The sequence below is a fragment of the Panicum virgatum genome, chromosome 6K (genome assembly GCF_016808335.1).
Source record: "Panicum virgatum strain AP13 chromosome 6K, P.virgatum_v5, whole genome shotgun sequence".
Lineage (NCBI taxonomy): Eukaryota > Viridiplantae > Streptophyta > Magnoliopsida > Poales > Poaceae > Panicum > Panicum virgatum.
This window is the reverse complement of record NC_053141.1, coordinates 34676381-34694945: the sequence shown is the minus strand read 5'-3', so window position 1 is coordinate 34694945 and position 18565 is coordinate 34676381. Positions and strand designations below refer to the sequence as shown.

Below are 18565 nucleotides of genomic sequence, written 5' to 3'. Positions count from 1 at the left end.
CATCAGTTGGATACAAAACATGCGGTCCAGATGAGGTTCCCAGATCAGAGCACATTTTCATGATCAACTCCCCGCGCTCTACTTGAAGCATTTCGCATTAAACACCCTATTCTATGGAATATTTGTGGAAAACCCCTCCCGTGTCTTCTCCTCCATGCCTCCCCTGCTCCTCCTCTGTTCTGTTGACTCCCATGGCTTCACTTCTCCTCTACGCCTGTTCTGTTGACTTGTTGCCCCCAAAACTCAAATCACGTCGAGCTAGGGTTTTAGATGAGGCATCGGCTCTGCAGCAGCTCCACTCCTCCACTCGAAATCCCATACTATTGAAGATTGTGCGTCAGCACGGGGGCAACAGGCGCCGAGAGGGACTTCTGGAACGACGGCGGTGGCGACTTCGGCGGCGACGCCGAAGATGACTGCGGCAGGTCAGCTCCCATTGATACTCTGCACTGTTGATTTGCTCCCAGATTTACTTCACGAGGTGCACATTACCCTAGGAGTTTCTCATCCTAGGTATTGATCCACACAATTGTGCTTTTGTGAGGATTGTTTTAATTCTCCTGTAGTATTACTCTTCCCCTAGATGAACGTGGGATGCTCAATGTTCATTTCTTTGCCTAGCTACATATTATTTGTATGCAGCTATGCTACATACTTTCCTTTAGAAGATGCTTCATCTATGGGCTAGCTACCGAATCAGTTAAAATGATGGCAGACTATTACCTTTTTCAGTGTGCCTGCAGAAATATGTGATAATAAGCTGAAAATGGAGTTGACATAGATTCTAGATGCGTGGCTTTAGGAATGTTTCGTATCCTTTCAATTCTATGATGTTATTTTGACCATATTTTTAGCTATTTGAGAGGAAGTTTTATGTGAAAGAGTAATGGTTTTGTTAGTCACTAGCACTGATGTTGGATAGTGCAGTGAAAAGATAGTGTTTCCCTGCTGGCTCTTACATTCAGAAACCATATTGCAAATGACTGCCAGCTAGTATTTCAAGGATGTGTTCCTTGATTGAGATCTAAATTTCTCTATATGATTCACATGAAGTAAAAAAGATGAAAAATTACTGTAAATGTGACTGTTTGAGTTAATCTTTTAAATGAACTCTAATAATCTTGCTTGTTAAATTCAATCTTAAAGTGTGTACCTGGAATTAGCATACCAATTCCATCTCAATATGAAAGATCTTTGAGCTCTTTTTCTTTTGCCTCTTTTATGTTATTTTTTTGTTTTGAAGAAAACAATTGCAGCATAGTTTTGCATTCATGTTATATAGTAGAGGTGGGAAAAAGCATGATGCCAATTTTTGATCTTAACATCTTGACCTTGTAGAAAGGATGGAATTCAATCTTAAAACGAGAAATTCTACTTCACTTCATTTGCATGGCGTGTTATCTGATACAGAATCAATAATCCAAATGGAAGCCACTTTGGGTGTGGAATGTACAACTCCACAAAAATCACAGAGTGTACCATTCGATGTAAGAAAATGCATTATTTTCTTCAATTGTTATGCACCATGTACCATGTAATGTGTTTGTGCTTTCTTGTGTAGAATTTGTCCTTCACGTTGGAAAGTGAGAATAACACTTTGGGTATGGAGAATGCAACACCACAAAAATCATGGAGTGTGCCATTCTGTGTAAGCAATTATGTGCTGTTGCAAAACATTGTTGATATTTACAAACCATATAATTGGAATGTTGTTTTTTTTTTGTACAGGGATCATCTTACACACCAGAATGTGACGACTCTTTAAAGCCAGCAGTTGGCATGACATTTGAGGACATAGATTCAGCCAAAGAGTTCTATAAAACCTATGCGGCACATGTTGGGTTTCCGGTACGTGTGGGTCAGCACAAGGCAAAGAATGGTTTGGTGACGAACAAGCGTTTCTACTGCTCAAGAGAAGGGTTCCGTAAGGCTAAAGATGAGACACAATCTGAACCTGAATGCAGTGGGAAAAGGAAATGTGAAAGGAAAATCACACGATGTGGATGTCTAGCAATGATTGTTCTCAAGCGGACAAAGGAAAGTAAATACATCATAACCACTTTTGTGGAAGAGCATACACATGCGCTTGTCTCACCTAATAAGCAGCATCTCATAAGATCAAATAGAGAAGTTGGCGAGAAGGTCAAGATTACATTGTTCAATTTTCATAGGGCTAGTATTGGCACTTCAGATGCATATCGTTTCCTTCGTGTTGGCCTTGGAGGTTTTGAGAATGTTGGGTGCACATTAAGGGACCTACAAAATTATCATGGGAAGTTAAGGTGCTTGATAAAGTCATCAGATGCTCAAATGTTTGTTGACCAACTGAGCAGAAAGGCGCTTGCAAATCCAGCATTTTATTTTGATTACATCGTCGATGAGAAGGGCAGGTTAGTCCATGCATTTTGGGCAGATGCCACTTGTAGGAAAAATTATGCTCATTTCGGGGATCTAGTATCTTTTGACTCTACATACAGCACGAATGAGTATAATATGATATTCACACCCTTCACTGGAATCAACCATCACAAGGCAAATGTGTTGTTTGGGGCTGCATTGCTATCAAATGAGAAGATTGATTCCTACACATGGTTGTTTAAGACATTCTTGAATGCAATGGGTGGTGTTGAACCTGCTGTAATTATAACTGATGAAGATGCCAGCATGAAGATTTCCATACAAAATGTTTTCCTAACATCAGTCCATAGGCTATGCATGTGGCACATACTGCGGAAGGTTCCTGATAAGGTTGGTCCTGACCTCAAGGAGGATGACGATTTCCATGCTTCTCTTAGTTTATGTGTGTGGTCATGCGAAACACCAGAAGAATTTGAGGATCGATGGGCAAGAATTATGATACAATATGGATTGAAAAACCATGAGTGGTTTGCTGGGAGGTTTGATATCAAATCATCATGGGTACCGGCTTACTTTAGAGACATTCCTTTGTCAGGGCTTTTGAGGACCACTTCTAGGTCGGAAAGTGCCAATTCTTACTTCTCTCATTTCATTGGGTTTAAGCATGCTTTGGTTGAGTTTTGGCTTAGTGTTGACAGCCAAAATTGGCACCAACCGGTCTGACCGGTGTGACCGAGCGGTCTGACCGGTCAAGGCACTGTGGCCTGTCCGGCAGGGGCCGACCGGTCTGACCGGTAGGTCCGACCGGTCTGACCGGTCCAAGTAGAGTCCGAGTACAGCTAGAGATTTTTATAGATTTAGATCTGTAAACAGGATTTCTTGCGGGATAAGTCCACCCCACCCTATAAATATAAAGGGTCACGGCCGATTAGAGAATCCAATCGAACAAAATCAATACAAACTCTACTTTTTATCTTCTTCTCCAAACCCTAGCTTTTCCAACCCCATCTGCTGTTCTTACTTCGTCTCTGCGACGTTTGAAGGCGTTCTAGGTGGCCTGCCGATCCTAGAACAACCCTACGTGCGCCTACCCTGACGGGGTCCCTCCCGGGTTTGCGTTCGTCGGCCATCGCCGATTCTCACCGGCGACCGGTCTGACCGGTACATTAGACCGGTCCGACCGCTCCACGCAGAGAGAGCTGCATCGAGCTCTTTCTCGCGCTGTACGATCTAGTGCATTCATGTGTTGACCGAGATTTGCGTCAACATACTTTTTGGCGACTCCGCTGGGGAAGAAAGATCTTGGTTAATAGAACCGATCTAATCTACTCCAAAGAAGATGGGCTCCAACACAGAAATCGACAAGGAGAACATCATCCCTTCATATGAGCATCTTCCGGAGGACGTTCGTTTGCTGCTGGAGGAGCACAAGAAGAAGCATGATGAAGAAGATCTACAAGCGGCACTTGCGAGCATCAAAGTCGGTCGATGCGGCAAAGTCACCAAGATCAAAGAGATCGACTTTACTTCTACCTCCTCGGATGCATCTACTGAGGTAACACCTGCTGCAACTGCTCCACCTTCTGGTGTTACTATGGAACAAATTCAGAAATTGTTAGCTGAGCGTGATGTTTATTGGGTTAATTGGCTTAGCTCTAAGGAAAGGGAATCGGCTGGTAAGAAACCAGAATCAGCCGATGAACCTCCATCTGTTTCTACTTCTGAATTTTATGTTCCTCAACCATCGGCAGCATCTCCTACGAGTCAACCTCAATATGGGATGCCGATAAATTATTTCAGTGGTCAAACTGTTACACCCACATACACTGATCCTATTATGAGTATTCCTGGTTCGGCCAACATTAGCCGAACAAACGAGATTGTTCAGTACACACCACCAGAAATCTCCAGGAATTCAGTGCCACACCCCGGTCCTATCTCCAACGAGATGTTTGACCGATATGTGCAGCGTTGGCAAAACCGGCAGAGACTGGTCAGACCGGTATATCAGCCCGGTCAGACCGGTTCCCCCTAACCGGTCCGACCGGTCGTACCGACCGGTCCGACCGGTCCATCCGGTCAGTTTGTTTCAAACCAGCGAGAGGTATCTACATCCACACAGCCAAATTCTTCAAGTAATTTTGATAAAATGCTTACTGATTATAAGAATGATTTGGCTAATCTGCTTAGAGAAAGTTTTGGAGTGGATGTTAGAAGCAAAACCCGCACATACCGAAAGCCGTATCCTACTTCGTTTGATTCGGTTGCATACCCTGCTGGTTTTAGGTTGCCTGAGTTTGTTAAATTCAGTGGGGAAGATACTAGGAGTACATTTGAGCATATTAGTCAGTATCTTGCCCAATTAGGAGAAGCTGGTTCAATAAACGAGTTGAAAGTGCGTTTATTTTCTTTATCTCTAACTGGAACCGCTTTCTCATGGTTTTCATCTTTGGCACCTAATTTTATTGGTTCATGGGAACAATTAGAGCAGAAGTTCCATGAGCACTTTTTCTGTGGGCATGATGAGCTTAAATTGTCTCACTTAACATCGGTTAGACAATCGCGTGATGAATCTGTCAATGATTATATAAGACGATTCCGCGATACAAAAAACCGATGCTTTAGTGTGAATATTGCAGAAAAAGATCTAGCTGATTTGGCTTTTAATGGCTTGCGCTCTCACATCAAAGAAAGATTAGAGGGCTATGATTTCTTTACCGTTACTCAGGTGCATCAAAGAGCTTTGGCTATAGAAAGCCGAAGCAAAGAGCCTCAAGAGTCTCATAGACATCATCGTTCTAGTGTGCATACTTTAGAATGCAATTCAAATTGTTCGGACGATGAGTCTAATGATGTGTATACTGCTGAGTTTGCTTGGCCATCTCAAAATAAACCATTTACTTGTTCTGCTCTTAAGCCGATTCAGAAAAATCGGCAAGATGAACGATTTACTTTTGATGTATCCAAGTGCGAGAGAATATTTGATGAGTTATATAGGATTGGATATGTCAAGATGTCGCATACTCTACTGCCTCCTGATGAGTTGAAGCGGCGAGCATATTGCAAATTTCATAATGCTTTCTCACATGCTACTAATGATTGCAATGTGTTACGTAGACAAATTCAATCGGCCATTAATGAAGGACGATTGGTTCTTTCTAATATGCAAATTGATCAGACTCCTTTCCCGGTCCATATGTTAGAACTGAATAATCCTAAAGTGCTAGTTCGGCCGAGTCAAGCCGAATCAACCAAGGGGAAGAATGTAGTTATTGGTGATGAAAGACCTGAAAAGAAGCTGGCACAGGAGATCCCTCAAGGTGCAAAAACACTCGGAGGGCAAGACAAGAAGAACGCCGACAACAAGTCGACCGGTCTGACCGGCCACAGAGGCGGTCTGACCGGTTCGACCGGTCTGACCGGTCATGGGACCGGTCTGACCGGTGCGCCCAGTAAATCTGGGAACTCTTCCAAAATTAAGACAAGGCCGAGTTTTAAAAAACTCTTGGCCAAATATGAGAAGGAAGGGAGTGCTCAGAGACAGAAGGGGCCACCAAGCGAAGTCAAGGATAAGGGATCATCGTCAAGACATCAAGAGCAATCGAGTCAAAGTAATTATACTTCATCTAGTGGACCGATTGCTCCATGGTATTGTTGGTATCCTTACTTTTATACACCTATGGATTATAGTAGGATGCATATGCAATCATATTATATTCAATATCCTCCTATGTATCCAAATTATGCATTATTACAAAGACCGATTGTTGCTAGCAATAATCCGGTCAAGCAAGATGTTGATTACAGCAAAGAGAATGGGAAGAGCAAGGAGCAAGATTCAAAGTATTTACAGCCGAGGTGGTGTCCCTCAGGTTTGTCTCATACTCAGAAGCGAAGGCTGCAACGTATGCGCAAGAAGGAGGCAATGGGACAACAAGTGGAGACCGTGCCGAAGACGTCAGCGACAATGAAGAAGGTGTGGCGGCCCAAACAAGTTGTTTCAACATTGACTTGAGCAAAACATGGCCGATGTAGTGTTAATCATCGCCCTTAGATAATTTTGGCTCAGAAGAATGTTTTTTGGTAAGCAAGCTTTACCAAAAAAATAGGGGGGCATATGTTGACAGCCAAAATTGGCACCAACCGGTCTGACCGGTGTGACCGAGCGGTCTGACCGGTCAAGGCACTGTGGCCTGTCCGGCAGGGGCCGACCGGTCTAACCAGTAGGTCCGACCGGTCTGACCGGTCCAAGTAGAGTCCGAGTACAACTAGAGATTTTTATATATTTAGATCTGTAAACAGGATTTCTTGCGGGATAAGTCCACCCCACCCTATAAATATAAAGGGTCACGGCCGATTAGAGAATCCAATCGAACAAAATCAATACAAACTCTACTTTTTATCTTCTTCTTCAAACCCTAGCTTTTCCAACTGTAAGGATCGATGGACCAAGAGGGGGGCTGAATTGGGCCTTTTTCAATTTCTAAAACAAAGTAAAGCAACCTTAACCTATGCAATGCTAGTAAGGACCAATTCACCAACCGGATAACTAAGCTACCTACACAAGCTAAGAGAGATAAAAAGAGAAGTAAAGCCTAGCAAGGTAGAGCTAAGTTATGATCTCTAAGTCAAGCACATGAATAAATTGCATGAAAGAAAATGCTTGAATAAAGAGAGTGGACAAGAGACAACCGGATTTTTTCCCGTGGTATCGATGTGTTGGCACACACCCCTAATCCACGTTGTGACACTCACAAAGAGTCTTGTCACCTCCCAAGTCACCGAGACGAGGGCGCTCACTAAGAGTCTCCGTTCACCATCCCGGCGTGGTGGAGATCAAGCCACGTACAATCTTCTTCTCCGGGCTCCCACAATCCTTGGCAAGCTCCGCGAGAAACACCTCGATCACCAAGATCGCCTAGGTGATGCCAATCACCAAGAGTAACAAGCTAAGGCCTTCACTTGAGCAAGAACCGATCACCAAGAACGGATGCACACAAGCTTCTCTCTACTCAAGTCCTTAATCTTGCTTCTTGATTGATTGAATGAACAAATATGTGAATGATGAAGCTCAAGGTGGCTCTTGACTATAGTATGAGTGTATGGATGTTGCCTGGTGTCAAGAGTAGCAAAATGACCCATTGGAGGGGTACATATAGGCAGCTCACACGAATAGAGCCGTTGGAGAAAAGCTGCCAGAAAACTGCGTAGCGCCGGTTAATCCGACGTCCCTCCAATAGTCATCGTCGGTTTAACCGGTGAATGTAAACTGCCCCTTCTGAAAACTAGCCGTTATGACTTGGGCAGATTAACCGACGTATCATCGGTTTAACCGGTGAGTGTAGTTGTCCACTGATCAACTGAGAAACCAAGTCTCTGGACAACTGCACCGACGTTAACTCAAACCTATCGTTGGTTTAACCGGTGAGTACAACTTCTGAATTCCTTTGAAAAACCATCTCACTGGTCAATTGCACCGACGTCTTGATTTAAATATCGTCGGTTTAACCGGTGTATAGAACTTGAAACACCCTGGAAAAACCAACTCTGGACTAATGCACCGACGTTAATTTCAAACACGTCGGTTTAACCGGTGTATTGAATTGTCCAGACTCTGCTGACTTTGTTTAACCGACGTATAGAAAATTTAGAGCGTCGGTTAAACCGGTGTATAGACTTTTTCTGATTTTGTCTTTTCTGATTTGAGTCTTGAATGAAATCCAAATATTCTTGAGATATAGTTTGAGAACCACTTATTTGAACTTCTAGAAACCTGAGTGACCATAGTGTGCATCCATTTTCAAATGACCATGTCCATGCTCAAGTTACTTAGCCTTAACCCCTCTTAATAGTGCGATCACTACAAAACTATAAAACCTATACTAACCTAAGTGTCCTGCTCAACCTTATGACACTTAGGACTAGAAAGATCCTTAGTCTTGACATATATAAGAGTTGAATACCGAGATCGCCTTTTTGGATAACGAAATTGAGGGGCTTCTTTTGACATAAGACCAAATGAGCGATAATGATTTATTAAGCTGCACAAACTCATTAGTCATAATAATGGTTGTCATTAATCACCGAAACATACCTTGAGGGCCTAGATGCTTACAATCTCCCCCTTTTTGGTGATTGATGACAACACAAATATAAAAAAAACGAGAGAGCGAGAAAGATAAAACAGGATAAACACAAGCAAACTCGAAAAAGGACCAAAGAGCTCAACGGCTAAAACGAAATCCATAGATATGTCTCAAAGCACGGCATACTCAAGCGACAAATGTACATATCCATGAACTAACACCAAATGTGATACAAAGAATCAAAGTCCTGATAACTACGAGCTCTCTCTAGCTCTACCCTCCCCCTAACTCTGTGGCTCCCCCTAACACCTCTCCCCCTTTGGCATCAAAGCACCAAAAGGCGAGCTACGGGTCGTGCTGTTGTGGTACGGCGAGGAAGCGGTCCGGGTCGTCGTCGTCGTCGTCGGACGGAGAACCCTCACCCTCGGTGACAGACGGAAGCTGCTGGTCTAGGTCTGAGCTCACTGGGGGAGTGACTGTCGTGGAGGCTCTCGTGCTGGCACTGCCTGGTAGAGGATCCGTAGAAGTCGTAACCGGGTCAGCAGAAGAAGTATCAACATATGAAGAAGTGACCGCTGAGGCTGCCGGCTGCGTCGACTGTGGAAGCAGGGACTCCTCTACTGCTCCTCCCCCTGAAGGTGCTGCCTGAAGTGAGGTAGGGAGGGCGACCGACTGAACTGCTGACGGTGAGTCCTGAAAGAGTGTGGTCGCTGGCAGTGGTGAAAAGAGCGGACGACCGGCAGATCCAAAGAGTGCGGACATCGAGAACGTGGTCTCCGGTGTTGCTGTAGTAGCTGGAGCTGCAGTAGGGGCTGGAGGAGGAGGAGCTGGTGTGACTGCAAGCTGAGGTGCTCCAACACCCTGAAGTCCGGGCTGCTGCTGCTGTGGGGCGAGTCCGGTGTGAGAGTAAAGCTGGGAGATCATCCCGAACATCGCCATCATGCCCTGCTGCATCTGCTGGAACTGAGCATCTGTCCTCTGTGAAACTCTGTCAATGAGGCCGACAAAACGCTCCTCTGTCGCTGCACGCTCTCGGGCTGCCTCTCTCTGAATAGCCGCAATCTGAGCCTCATAGGCTCTACTGGCCTCCTCCTGAGCAAGTCGGTCCTCCCTCTGCTGAGTCACGAGCTGCTGTAGTAGTGCAGTGAGCTCGGACGGCTGAGTCACCTGGGACTCAGAGACTGTAGCAGCTGCTGAAGTCGGAGGAGCTGGCTCTCCGGACCCTCCTGCCTCGTGGTCGTGACTGGCTGGGGCAGCTGGAGGAAAGTACTCTACGTCCTCGGAGGAGTCTGACTCAAGCTCAGACCAGTGAATCTCATCATCTCCCCCGGGTAGCTGTGCCTCCGCTGCCAGGAGTGCCTCATCCTCCTCTGCCCACTCGTGCCTGAACCTCTGGTGACAGTCGAGCCATCACAGCTCTATCTGCGTGTCTGCCCCTCCTCCTGTCCTGTGGAGCTGTGGGTCGGTAGACAGGGAACCTGGGAGCCTCGTCGTGACGGTAAGGGGCGCTGATGGGTGACTCTGCTGGCACTATCATAGAGCATATGTAACTGATCCAGTGCGCATAAGGAAACTGTCACACCACACCCATCCCATCAGTGATCACATCCTCGATCTCAGCCAGAATAAAGTCAACTATATCAAATGGCTCGTGAGTGAGGATGTGTAGGAGCAAGAGCTGCTGCAAACCTGTGAACCCCTCTGGGTAGCCACTCCTCGGTAACAGAGTCCTCCGGAGTGCCATGTGAACAGCGTATGCCTCTGGAGTCAGCAAGCTCGGCACTCTGGCGTAAGAGGCTGGGAACGGCTGGCGGAAGCACTGAGAGATCGCCTCGTGAGAAGGAGCAATCCCGCCAACCATCGCCCTGCGGGGTGGATCTGAGTCCCCGTAAACCCTCTCGTGCAGCGAGACGTCGACCAGGTCAACTCCAAGTATACCAGCAATGGTTGCCCTCGACAATCCAAAGTCCTGCCCTCCAAACATGAAGTGCACGGCTCTGCGCTCGGGTGCAATCCAAGCTGTGGCGTAGAACACTCTGACCCAGTCCTTGATATAATGGTTCTGCTCCATCTCTAGTAGTCTGGGCAGTCCTCTGAAGTGAGCGAAGTGTGCTCTCACGTCTGCTCCCCCTGCGGCTGTCCTCAGTGAGACCCAGTCAAGAACCCTGTGCGGGAAGATCCGGTGGCCCCTCCGCTGGTAAGTCTCGTAGAAGCTGGCCTGTAGCAGAGTCCAGAACCTCCTGTCGACTCTGCTGTCTCGGGTCACTGGGAACCAGACCTCCTCCTCAACACTCCACCTGATCCTCTTGACCTTGGCCGCATTGGCTCGGGTCAAGTTCTGGAGCATCACACCTGGCTCCAGACGCACAACAGTGTCCAAACGGAACACTGCGCGCTCGGCCTCTAGGGCCTCGGCTCTGCGAGCTGCTGCAGACCTGCGGGGCTCCTGTGGCTGGTGTCCTCCCCGAGTCCTCGGTCCAGTGCGACGCTCTGTCGCTGGCGGGGAACCTCCCTCAGACGACTGCTGTGGAGAACTCTGCCCCTCTGACTATGCTGCCTCTGAGTCAGAACCATCTGAATCTGTCGCTGCCGCTGCTACTGTCGCGGCTCTGGTGGCCCTGGCACCTCTGACTCTGCCCATACCCCTGCCTCTGCCTCTGCCTCTGCCTCTGCCTCTGCCTCTGGGGTCCTCCCTGATCTGGAACGGACGAGCACGGCCTGATGCCTGCTCCTCGGCGGCCATGGCCACCATCTCGGCCCTCTCGGCCTCCTTCTCTGCGCGAGTCCGCTTGCGGACTGGCTTCTCGACCACGACCTCCTTCCCCTTCCTCTTCTCGCGTCCCATCTCGAGCAGACAAACTATCGAACACTTGGCGAGCGCTTGACGAGAAGACGTTGCGGCTGCGGCTGCGGCGTGGGGTTGAGTGAAGTAGCGTGGGATGGCTAGAGCTTTGCCTGGCATGGAGCTGAGGTGGTGAGGATCTGCGGTGGCGGCGTGTTTTCACGGCGGTTGGCGACCGTGGCGGCGAGCAGCGGCGCGGGCGGTGCAGGTGCGCACGGGCGGCGCTGGGCGAGCGCGAGGGCGCGCGGCGGCGGCTTGGAACGGCGGCGCGTGGCAGCAGTGGTGTGGAATGGCGGCGGCGCGGTGTGAAGTGGGGGTGGCGATGGAGAGGCGGCAGCGGCGCGGATTGAGTCGGGATGAATCTGGGGAAACAAAGGAAGAAGGGAACCGGCGGCGGGCAAGAGAGATATATGACAGGTGGACCCCGCGGATTTCCTTAACGCCGGTCGATCCGACGCCTAGGGTTTGAGCGCCGGTTGATTGCGTCGGTGCAGTTCACCTGAGACTCCTACAGATCTGAAACTGAACGCCGGTTGAACCGATGATATGCAATTTGTACTCGTCGGTTGATTGCTGCTAACACCGGTTGATTGACAGGTCAAAACTGTGTTACGTTCACCGGTTGATCCGATGCTGTTACTTTTGTATACGCCGGTTGAACGTCTGAAACTTGACTGAGCTGAGACACAACTTAGTAACGCCGGTTAAACCGATGGGTATAGATCCATTGAACGTCGGTTCAACCGGTGAAACCAAAAAAAAAAACTCCTCACTCAGCTCACTCTTCTATGCTTAGTCCAATAAACTTATAAAACTCAAATAAACTCAAGTTAATGGACTTGCATAGGCGATTTTACACCTCAGAATAAATAGGATAGCACACTTGCTTAAATAAATTTCATTTTAAACACAAGGAAAAAGCCGCAAGAGAGACAAAATGCCAAATAAAATGTATGAGCCATGTCATAGGAATATTGAAGATAGAAAGCTTCAAACTCATCATGACATTGCTCACTAGGCAATAACGCACCTAACATTTTGCTCTTTTCACTTTTCATGAATTAAGATCTTGTATATGAAACAAGTCTCATTTTCATCAAGTGATCTCCTTTGTGACCCTTACGCATGCAATGATAATGCAAACTACAACCACATGCGAAAGTAAAATAAACATGAAGTGCACATCTATATGACAAGAAATGCATAACAAGAAATTAAGATCTACTTGTCAAGTTTGAACCCATGGGAAGCTTCTTCATGATGAGCCTTTCTACAAGCCTAGAGGAAAACAAGTGGACCACCACCTCTAGCTAAACCCTCGCTCATCACTATCTTACCATGGATAGACAAGTGTCCTATATGTATGCATTTTCCTATATGACATGGCAACTTACATGACGTTTGCCGCATCTAACACATTAAGCTCATTTCTTAGCCTAACAAAAGTACTCTCATCTAAAGGTTTTGTGAATATATCCGCCAATTGCTCCTCGGATCTCACACCTTGAAGAGATATGTCTCCTTTGGCTTCGTGATCACGCAAGAAGTGATGGCGAATATCAATGTGCTTTGTGCGAGAGTGTTGAACCGGATTCTTGGCAATTTTTACGGCACTTTCATTGTCACAAAGGAGTGGTATCCTATCTAGTTCCACACCAAAGTCCAAAAGGGTTTGCTTCATATATAGAATTTGGGCACAACATGCACCGGCCGCTATATATTCCGCTTCCGCGGTGGACAAAGCCACGGAATTTTGCTTCTTACTCGACCAAGAAACTAGAGAATGCCCAAGTAAGTGGCAACCCCCGGAGGTACTCTTGCGATCCACACGGCTTCCGGCAAAATCCGAATCCGAGTATCCCAAGAGATCTAAGCTAGCGCCTTTGGGGTACCACAAGCCTATGCTAGGGGTGTGCTTGAGATACCGAAGGATCCTATTCACAGCCGAAAGGTGTGATTCCTTTGGGTTAGTTTGAAAGCGGGCACACAAGCACACACTAAACATTATATCGGGCCTAGATACGGTAAGGTAAAGCAAAGACCCTATCATAGAACGATAGAGGGATTGATCAATCGGTTTACCGTCCACATCCAAGTCGAGATGCCCATTAGTTGCCATGGGTGTCTTGATTGGCTTGCACTCATCCATCTTGAACTTCTTCAAGATATCTTTAGTATACTTTTCTTGATGGATGAATGTCCCTTCCTTCATTTGTTTGACTTGAAAACCAAGGAAGAAGGTCAATTCGCCAATCATGGACATCTCGAATTCTCTAGACATCATGGTAGCAAACTCATGGCTTAATAAATCATTAGTTGAGCCAAAGATAATATCGTCAACATAAATTTGACAAATGAAAAGATCCACGTTGACGTCTTTTGTGAACAACGTGGTGTCCACCCTCCCGATCTTGAAGCCTTGCATGATTAGGAAGTCACGAAGCCTCTCATACCAAGCCCTTGGAGCTTGTTTGAGCCCATAGAGTGCCTTGTGCAACCTATAAACATGGTTAGAATTCCTCGGATCTTCAAACCCGGGAGGTTGCTCAACATAAATAGGTTCGTTAATAACGCCATTTAAGAATGCACTTTTCACATCCATTTGATACAACTTAATGTTATGATGTGAAGAATAAGCAAGAAGGATACGGATAGCTTCAAGTCTTGCGACTGGAGCAAAAGTTTCACTAAAATCCAAACCTTCAACTTGAGAAAACCCTTTTGCCACAAGTCTTGCTTTGTTGCGTATCACCACCCCATGTTCATCTTGCTTGTTTCGAAAGACCCACTTTGTGCCGATGATATTCTTGTCTTTCGGAGGAGCTTCAAGGACCCAAACTTCATTGCGGGTGAAGTTGTTCAATTCTTCTTGCATAGCCATCACCCAATCCGAGTCCTCAAGTGCTTCCTCTATGCTAGTGGGTTCAATACAAGAAACAAACGACTGATGTTCGCAAAATGAAGCATGCTTAGAGCGAGTTCTTACTCCTTTGGAAGGACTACCAATGATTTGTCCAATTGGATGATCCTTGGAGATGCGACCATGCTTCACTAGCGGTACTTGCGTGGATGCTTGTTGGGGTCGATCATGGGTGACTTGTGCTTGTGGTGGAACATTTTGCTCTTCTTGTTCTTGGACTTGGGGTGTTGGCGTTGGCACATTTACTTGAGGTAGTGGATCATCTTTTTCTTGATCTTCATCCACTTGGGGTGCCGTGGAGGTGCTTGGTGTAGATGAGGAAGGTCCTCCCCCTTGATCATTGCCTTCATGCACCTCTTCCGGCTTGATATCCCCAATGGACATATTCTTCAAAGCTTCATCAATCTCTTCATCACCTACATTTTCATAGCCAACAACCTCCTCTTGGGAGCCATTAGATTCATCAAACTCCACATCACATGTTTCTTCAACTAACCCGGAGGTTTGATTGAATACTCTATATGCTTTGGAGTTTGATGCATAACCAAGAAAGAAACCTTCATCACATCTACTCTCAAACTTACCGAGCCTTTTCTTCTTATAGATGAAACATTTGCAACCAAAGACTCAAAAGTAGGATATATTTGGTTTCTTCCCGGTGATGAGCTCATATGGAGTTTTCTTGAGGAGTCGGTGGGGATACACTCGGTTGGATGCATGACACGCCGTGTTGATTGCTTCCGCCCAAAACTTCTCGGACGTGCCATAATCATCCAACATTGCTCTTGCTAGGGTGATGAGTGTCTTGTTCTTTCTTTCCACCACTCCATTTTGTTGAGGCGTGTAGGTGGCGGAGAACTCATGCTTGATGCCCTCTTCATCGCACCATTATTCAATCTTCATATTTTTGAACTCGGTGCCGTTGTCACTCCGGATCTTCACAATTGGGGAGTTGTACTCCCTTTGAGCTCTTCTTGCAAATGTCTTGAAGATTTCCGGAGTTTCACCCTTATCGCCTAGAAACATAACCCAAGTGTAACGTGAAAAATCATCAACAATTACTAGGCAATAGAGGTTACCACCAATGCTCTTGTATGTAGTTGGACCAAAGAGATCCATATGAAGTAGCTCGAGCGGCTTGGAGGTAGACAACATCGTCTTGATGGGATGATGTGTTGCTACTTGCTTCCCGGCTTGACATGCTTTGCATAATTTGTTCTTGTCAAAGGTGACGTCCTTCAAGCCGGTGATCATCCCTCTCTTGTGAGCTTTCTTGAGGTTGCTCATGCCAATATGAGCAATTCTTCTATGCCAAAGCCACCCAAGAGAAGACTTGGTGAAGAGGCATGTCATGGTGCTTGTTTGCTTTGAAGAGAAGTCCACTAAATAGATGTTGCCATGCCTAAACCCCGTGAATACCATTGACTTGTCTTCTTCAAGAGTTACTACAACACCATTCTTGTCAAAGGTACACGTTAGTCCAAGATCACACAATTGAGCAATAGAAATGAGATTAAAGCTAAGTGCTTCTACAAACAAAACATTAGAAATAGATAAATCTTTAGAAATTGCTATTCTACCCAAACCTAAAACTTTCCCCCTTGAGTTATCACCATAGGTGACATGTTCATGATCGCCGGGGTCTTCAAGAGTGGTGAACATGCTATCATTGCCGGTCATGTGTTGAGAGCAACCGCTATCAAGTACCCAATGTTTTCCACCGGCTTTGTAGTTCACCTACACACATGAGAATTCACTTTTGAGTTTTAGGAACCCAAACAAGCTTTGGGCCTTGCACATGTGTGACAAAAGCTTTTGGGACCCAAAGTTGTTTGGGGAGCTTCTTCTTTGACTCCTTAGTGAGTTTGCCAATGAATTTGGCCTTCACCTTGCCCTTCACTTTACTCAAGAGAAAATGGTTATTTTGAAACATTGATGAGTAGTTCTTGGGTAAATTAGGAAGAGGACGTGATGGTAAAGTGCACTCCCTAGTGTGGTGCCTAGTGACTTGGCAATGTTGGCAATATGAACCAACTTCCTTGATGAAGCTAATCTTGATCTCCGGAGAAGGAGTAGTAGCTATGTTTGGCTCCGGAAATGAACCAAGACCTCTCTTGCCATAGTCACGGGCATTGTTGAAGAGAATCTCCTTGTGGATGTATTCTCCTCTTGAGAGCTTCTCCACACTACTCTTGAGGCTTGCCACTTGATCCATCAATTCCTTTTCCCTAGAAGGTACAAGCTCGGGCAAAGCATTAGTAGCATTTGCATTAATGAGTAGGTCATCACATGAAGTAGAAGCATTGACATTCTCAATAGTTTCATGAGCAAAATTCTCAAGACTTGGGTCAATTGCTTCATAGGCAAATTCAAGTTCTTGATACTTGTGAGCCAACTCCCTATGCTCTTGTTTAAGCTTTTTGTGGCTCTCTTCAACTTGCTTAGCAAGTACAAGTGACTCATTGTGCTTTTTGAGCAAGTCATTGTACTTGCCAAGCAAATCGGAGTGGGCAAGTTCTAACTTGGCATGAGTGCTCTCAAGAACCTTGACTTTGCCCTTTTCCCTCTTGATAACGGATGTATACTCATTAATGAGGTTAGCAAACTCATTAGGGTCAAGCTCATCATCACTATCATCTTCACTCTCACATACCTTAGAGTTACCCTTGGCCATAAGGCACATTGGAGGTGGAGGTAGCGATGGTTCTTCATTTGTGAGGGCGATGGTGACTATGTCTTCTTCATCACTATCATCTTCGCTTGATGAGACATCGGTCACCCATTCTTGTTTTTCTACCAAGAAGCTTCTCTTGGTGTTGCCCTTTTTCTTTGGGAAGAGCTTGGTCTTCTTGTCATGGCTCTTCTTCTTCCCAAATTTCTTGTTTTTGTTCTTCCTTTCTTCTTCTTCATCATCGCTTGAATCATGGCGATGCTTGCTCTTGTTATCCTTGTTTCTTTTGTCCGGCTTGGGGCAATTTGGACGGATGTGACCTTTTTCTCCACAATTGTAGCAAATTTTATTCTTGACATCCATTGGCCGGAACATTCCCTTTTTAGAGTCAAAGTTGAAACCCTTCTTATTGATCTTGTCATTCAAGCGAGTGAACTTTCTCATCATGAGAGCAAGTTCTCCATCTTCTTCAACATCGGATGAGCTTTCATGATGATCATCTTCTTCATCGCTTGAGCTTGATTCTTGCTTGATCATCTTGAGCTTGCGGGATTTGTTTGCCTTGGTCTTTAGAGCAATTGATTTGCTTGAAGTTGGCTCTTCGGACATACCAAGGATACTCATTTCATGAGCGCGAATTTCGCCCACAAGTTCTCCCACTTCCATTGTGTCAAGATTCTCCTTTTGAAGCATAACATTGATGATGTTATACTTGGGCTTCGGGAGGAGCATGAGAATCTTGCGATTGATGGAGGCACTGTCAATTTTGGATATTTCAAGTGCATTAATGTCGGTTTAACCGGTGTATAGAACTTGAAACACCCTGGAAAAACCAACTCTGGACTAATGCACCGACGTTAATTTCAAACACGTCGGTTTAACCGGTGTATTGAATTGTCCAGACTCTGCTGACTTTGTTTAACCGACGTATAGAAAATTTAGAGCGTCGGTTAAACCGGTGTATAGACTTTTTCTGATTTTGTCTTTTCTGATTTGAGTCTTGAATGAAATCCAAATATTCTTGAGATATAGTTTGAGAACCACTTATTTGAACTTCTAGAAACCTGAGTGACCATAGTGTGCATCCATTTTCAAATGACCATGTCCATGCTCAAGTTACTTAGCCTTAACCCCTCTTAATAGTGCGATTACTACAAAACTATAAAACCTATACTAACCTAAGTGTCCTGCTCAACCTTATGACACTTAGGACTAGAAAGATCCTTAGTCTTGACATATATAAGAGTTGAATACCGAGATCGCCTTTTTGGATAACGAAATTGAGGGGCTTCTTTTGACATAAGACCAAATGAGCGATAATGATTTATTAAGCTGTACAAAATCATTAGTCACAATAATGGTTGTCATTAATCACCGAAACATACCTTGAGGGCCTAGATGCTTACACCAACCCCATCTGCTGTTCTTCCTTCGTCTCCGCGACGTTTGAAGGCGTTCTAGGTGGCCTGCCGATCCTAGAACAACCCTACGTGCGCCTACCCTGACGGGGTCCCTCCCGGGTTTGCGTTCGTCGGCCGTCGCCGATTCTCACCGGCAATTGGTCTGACCGGTACATTAGACCGGTCCGACCGCTCCACGCAGAGAGAGCTGCATCGAGCTCTTTCTCGCGCCGTACGATCTAGTGCGTTCGTGTGTTGACCGAGATTTGCGTCAACACTTAGGTTTGA

The 18565-nt window shown here is 45.8% G+C and overlaps 1 protein-coding gene across 1 annotated transcript; it reads left to right on the top strand.

Moving 5' to 3' along the window:
• Window positions 1-1092: 1092 nt before the first annotated feature.
• On the top strand, window positions 1093-2975 carry LOC120713422 (protein FAR1-RELATED SEQUENCE 5-like). The gene is made up of 3 exons (XM_039999388.1): window positions 1093-1648; window positions 1729-2897; window positions 2954-2975. Exons 1-3 carry the CDS (start codon window positions 1604-1606, stop codon window positions 2973-2975), a joined length of 1236 nt encoding a protein of 411 aa, XP_039855322.1. The 5' UTR covers window positions 1093-1603.
• Window positions 2976-18565: the final 15590 nt, after the last annotated feature.

Coding starts and splice junctions, on each gene's coding strand:
- LOC120713422 (XM_039999388.1), top strand. CDS start 1,604: ATGGAGAATGCAACACCACAAAAATCATGGAGTGTGCCATTCTGT. Junction 1,649..1,728: donor CATGGAGTGTGCCATTCTGT/GTAAGCAATTAT, acceptor TTTTTTGTACAG/GGATCATCTTACACACCAGA. Junction 2,898..2,953: donor CATGAGTGGTTTGCTGGGAG/GTTTGATATCAA, acceptor TTCCTTTGTCAG/GGCTTTTGAGGACCACTTCT.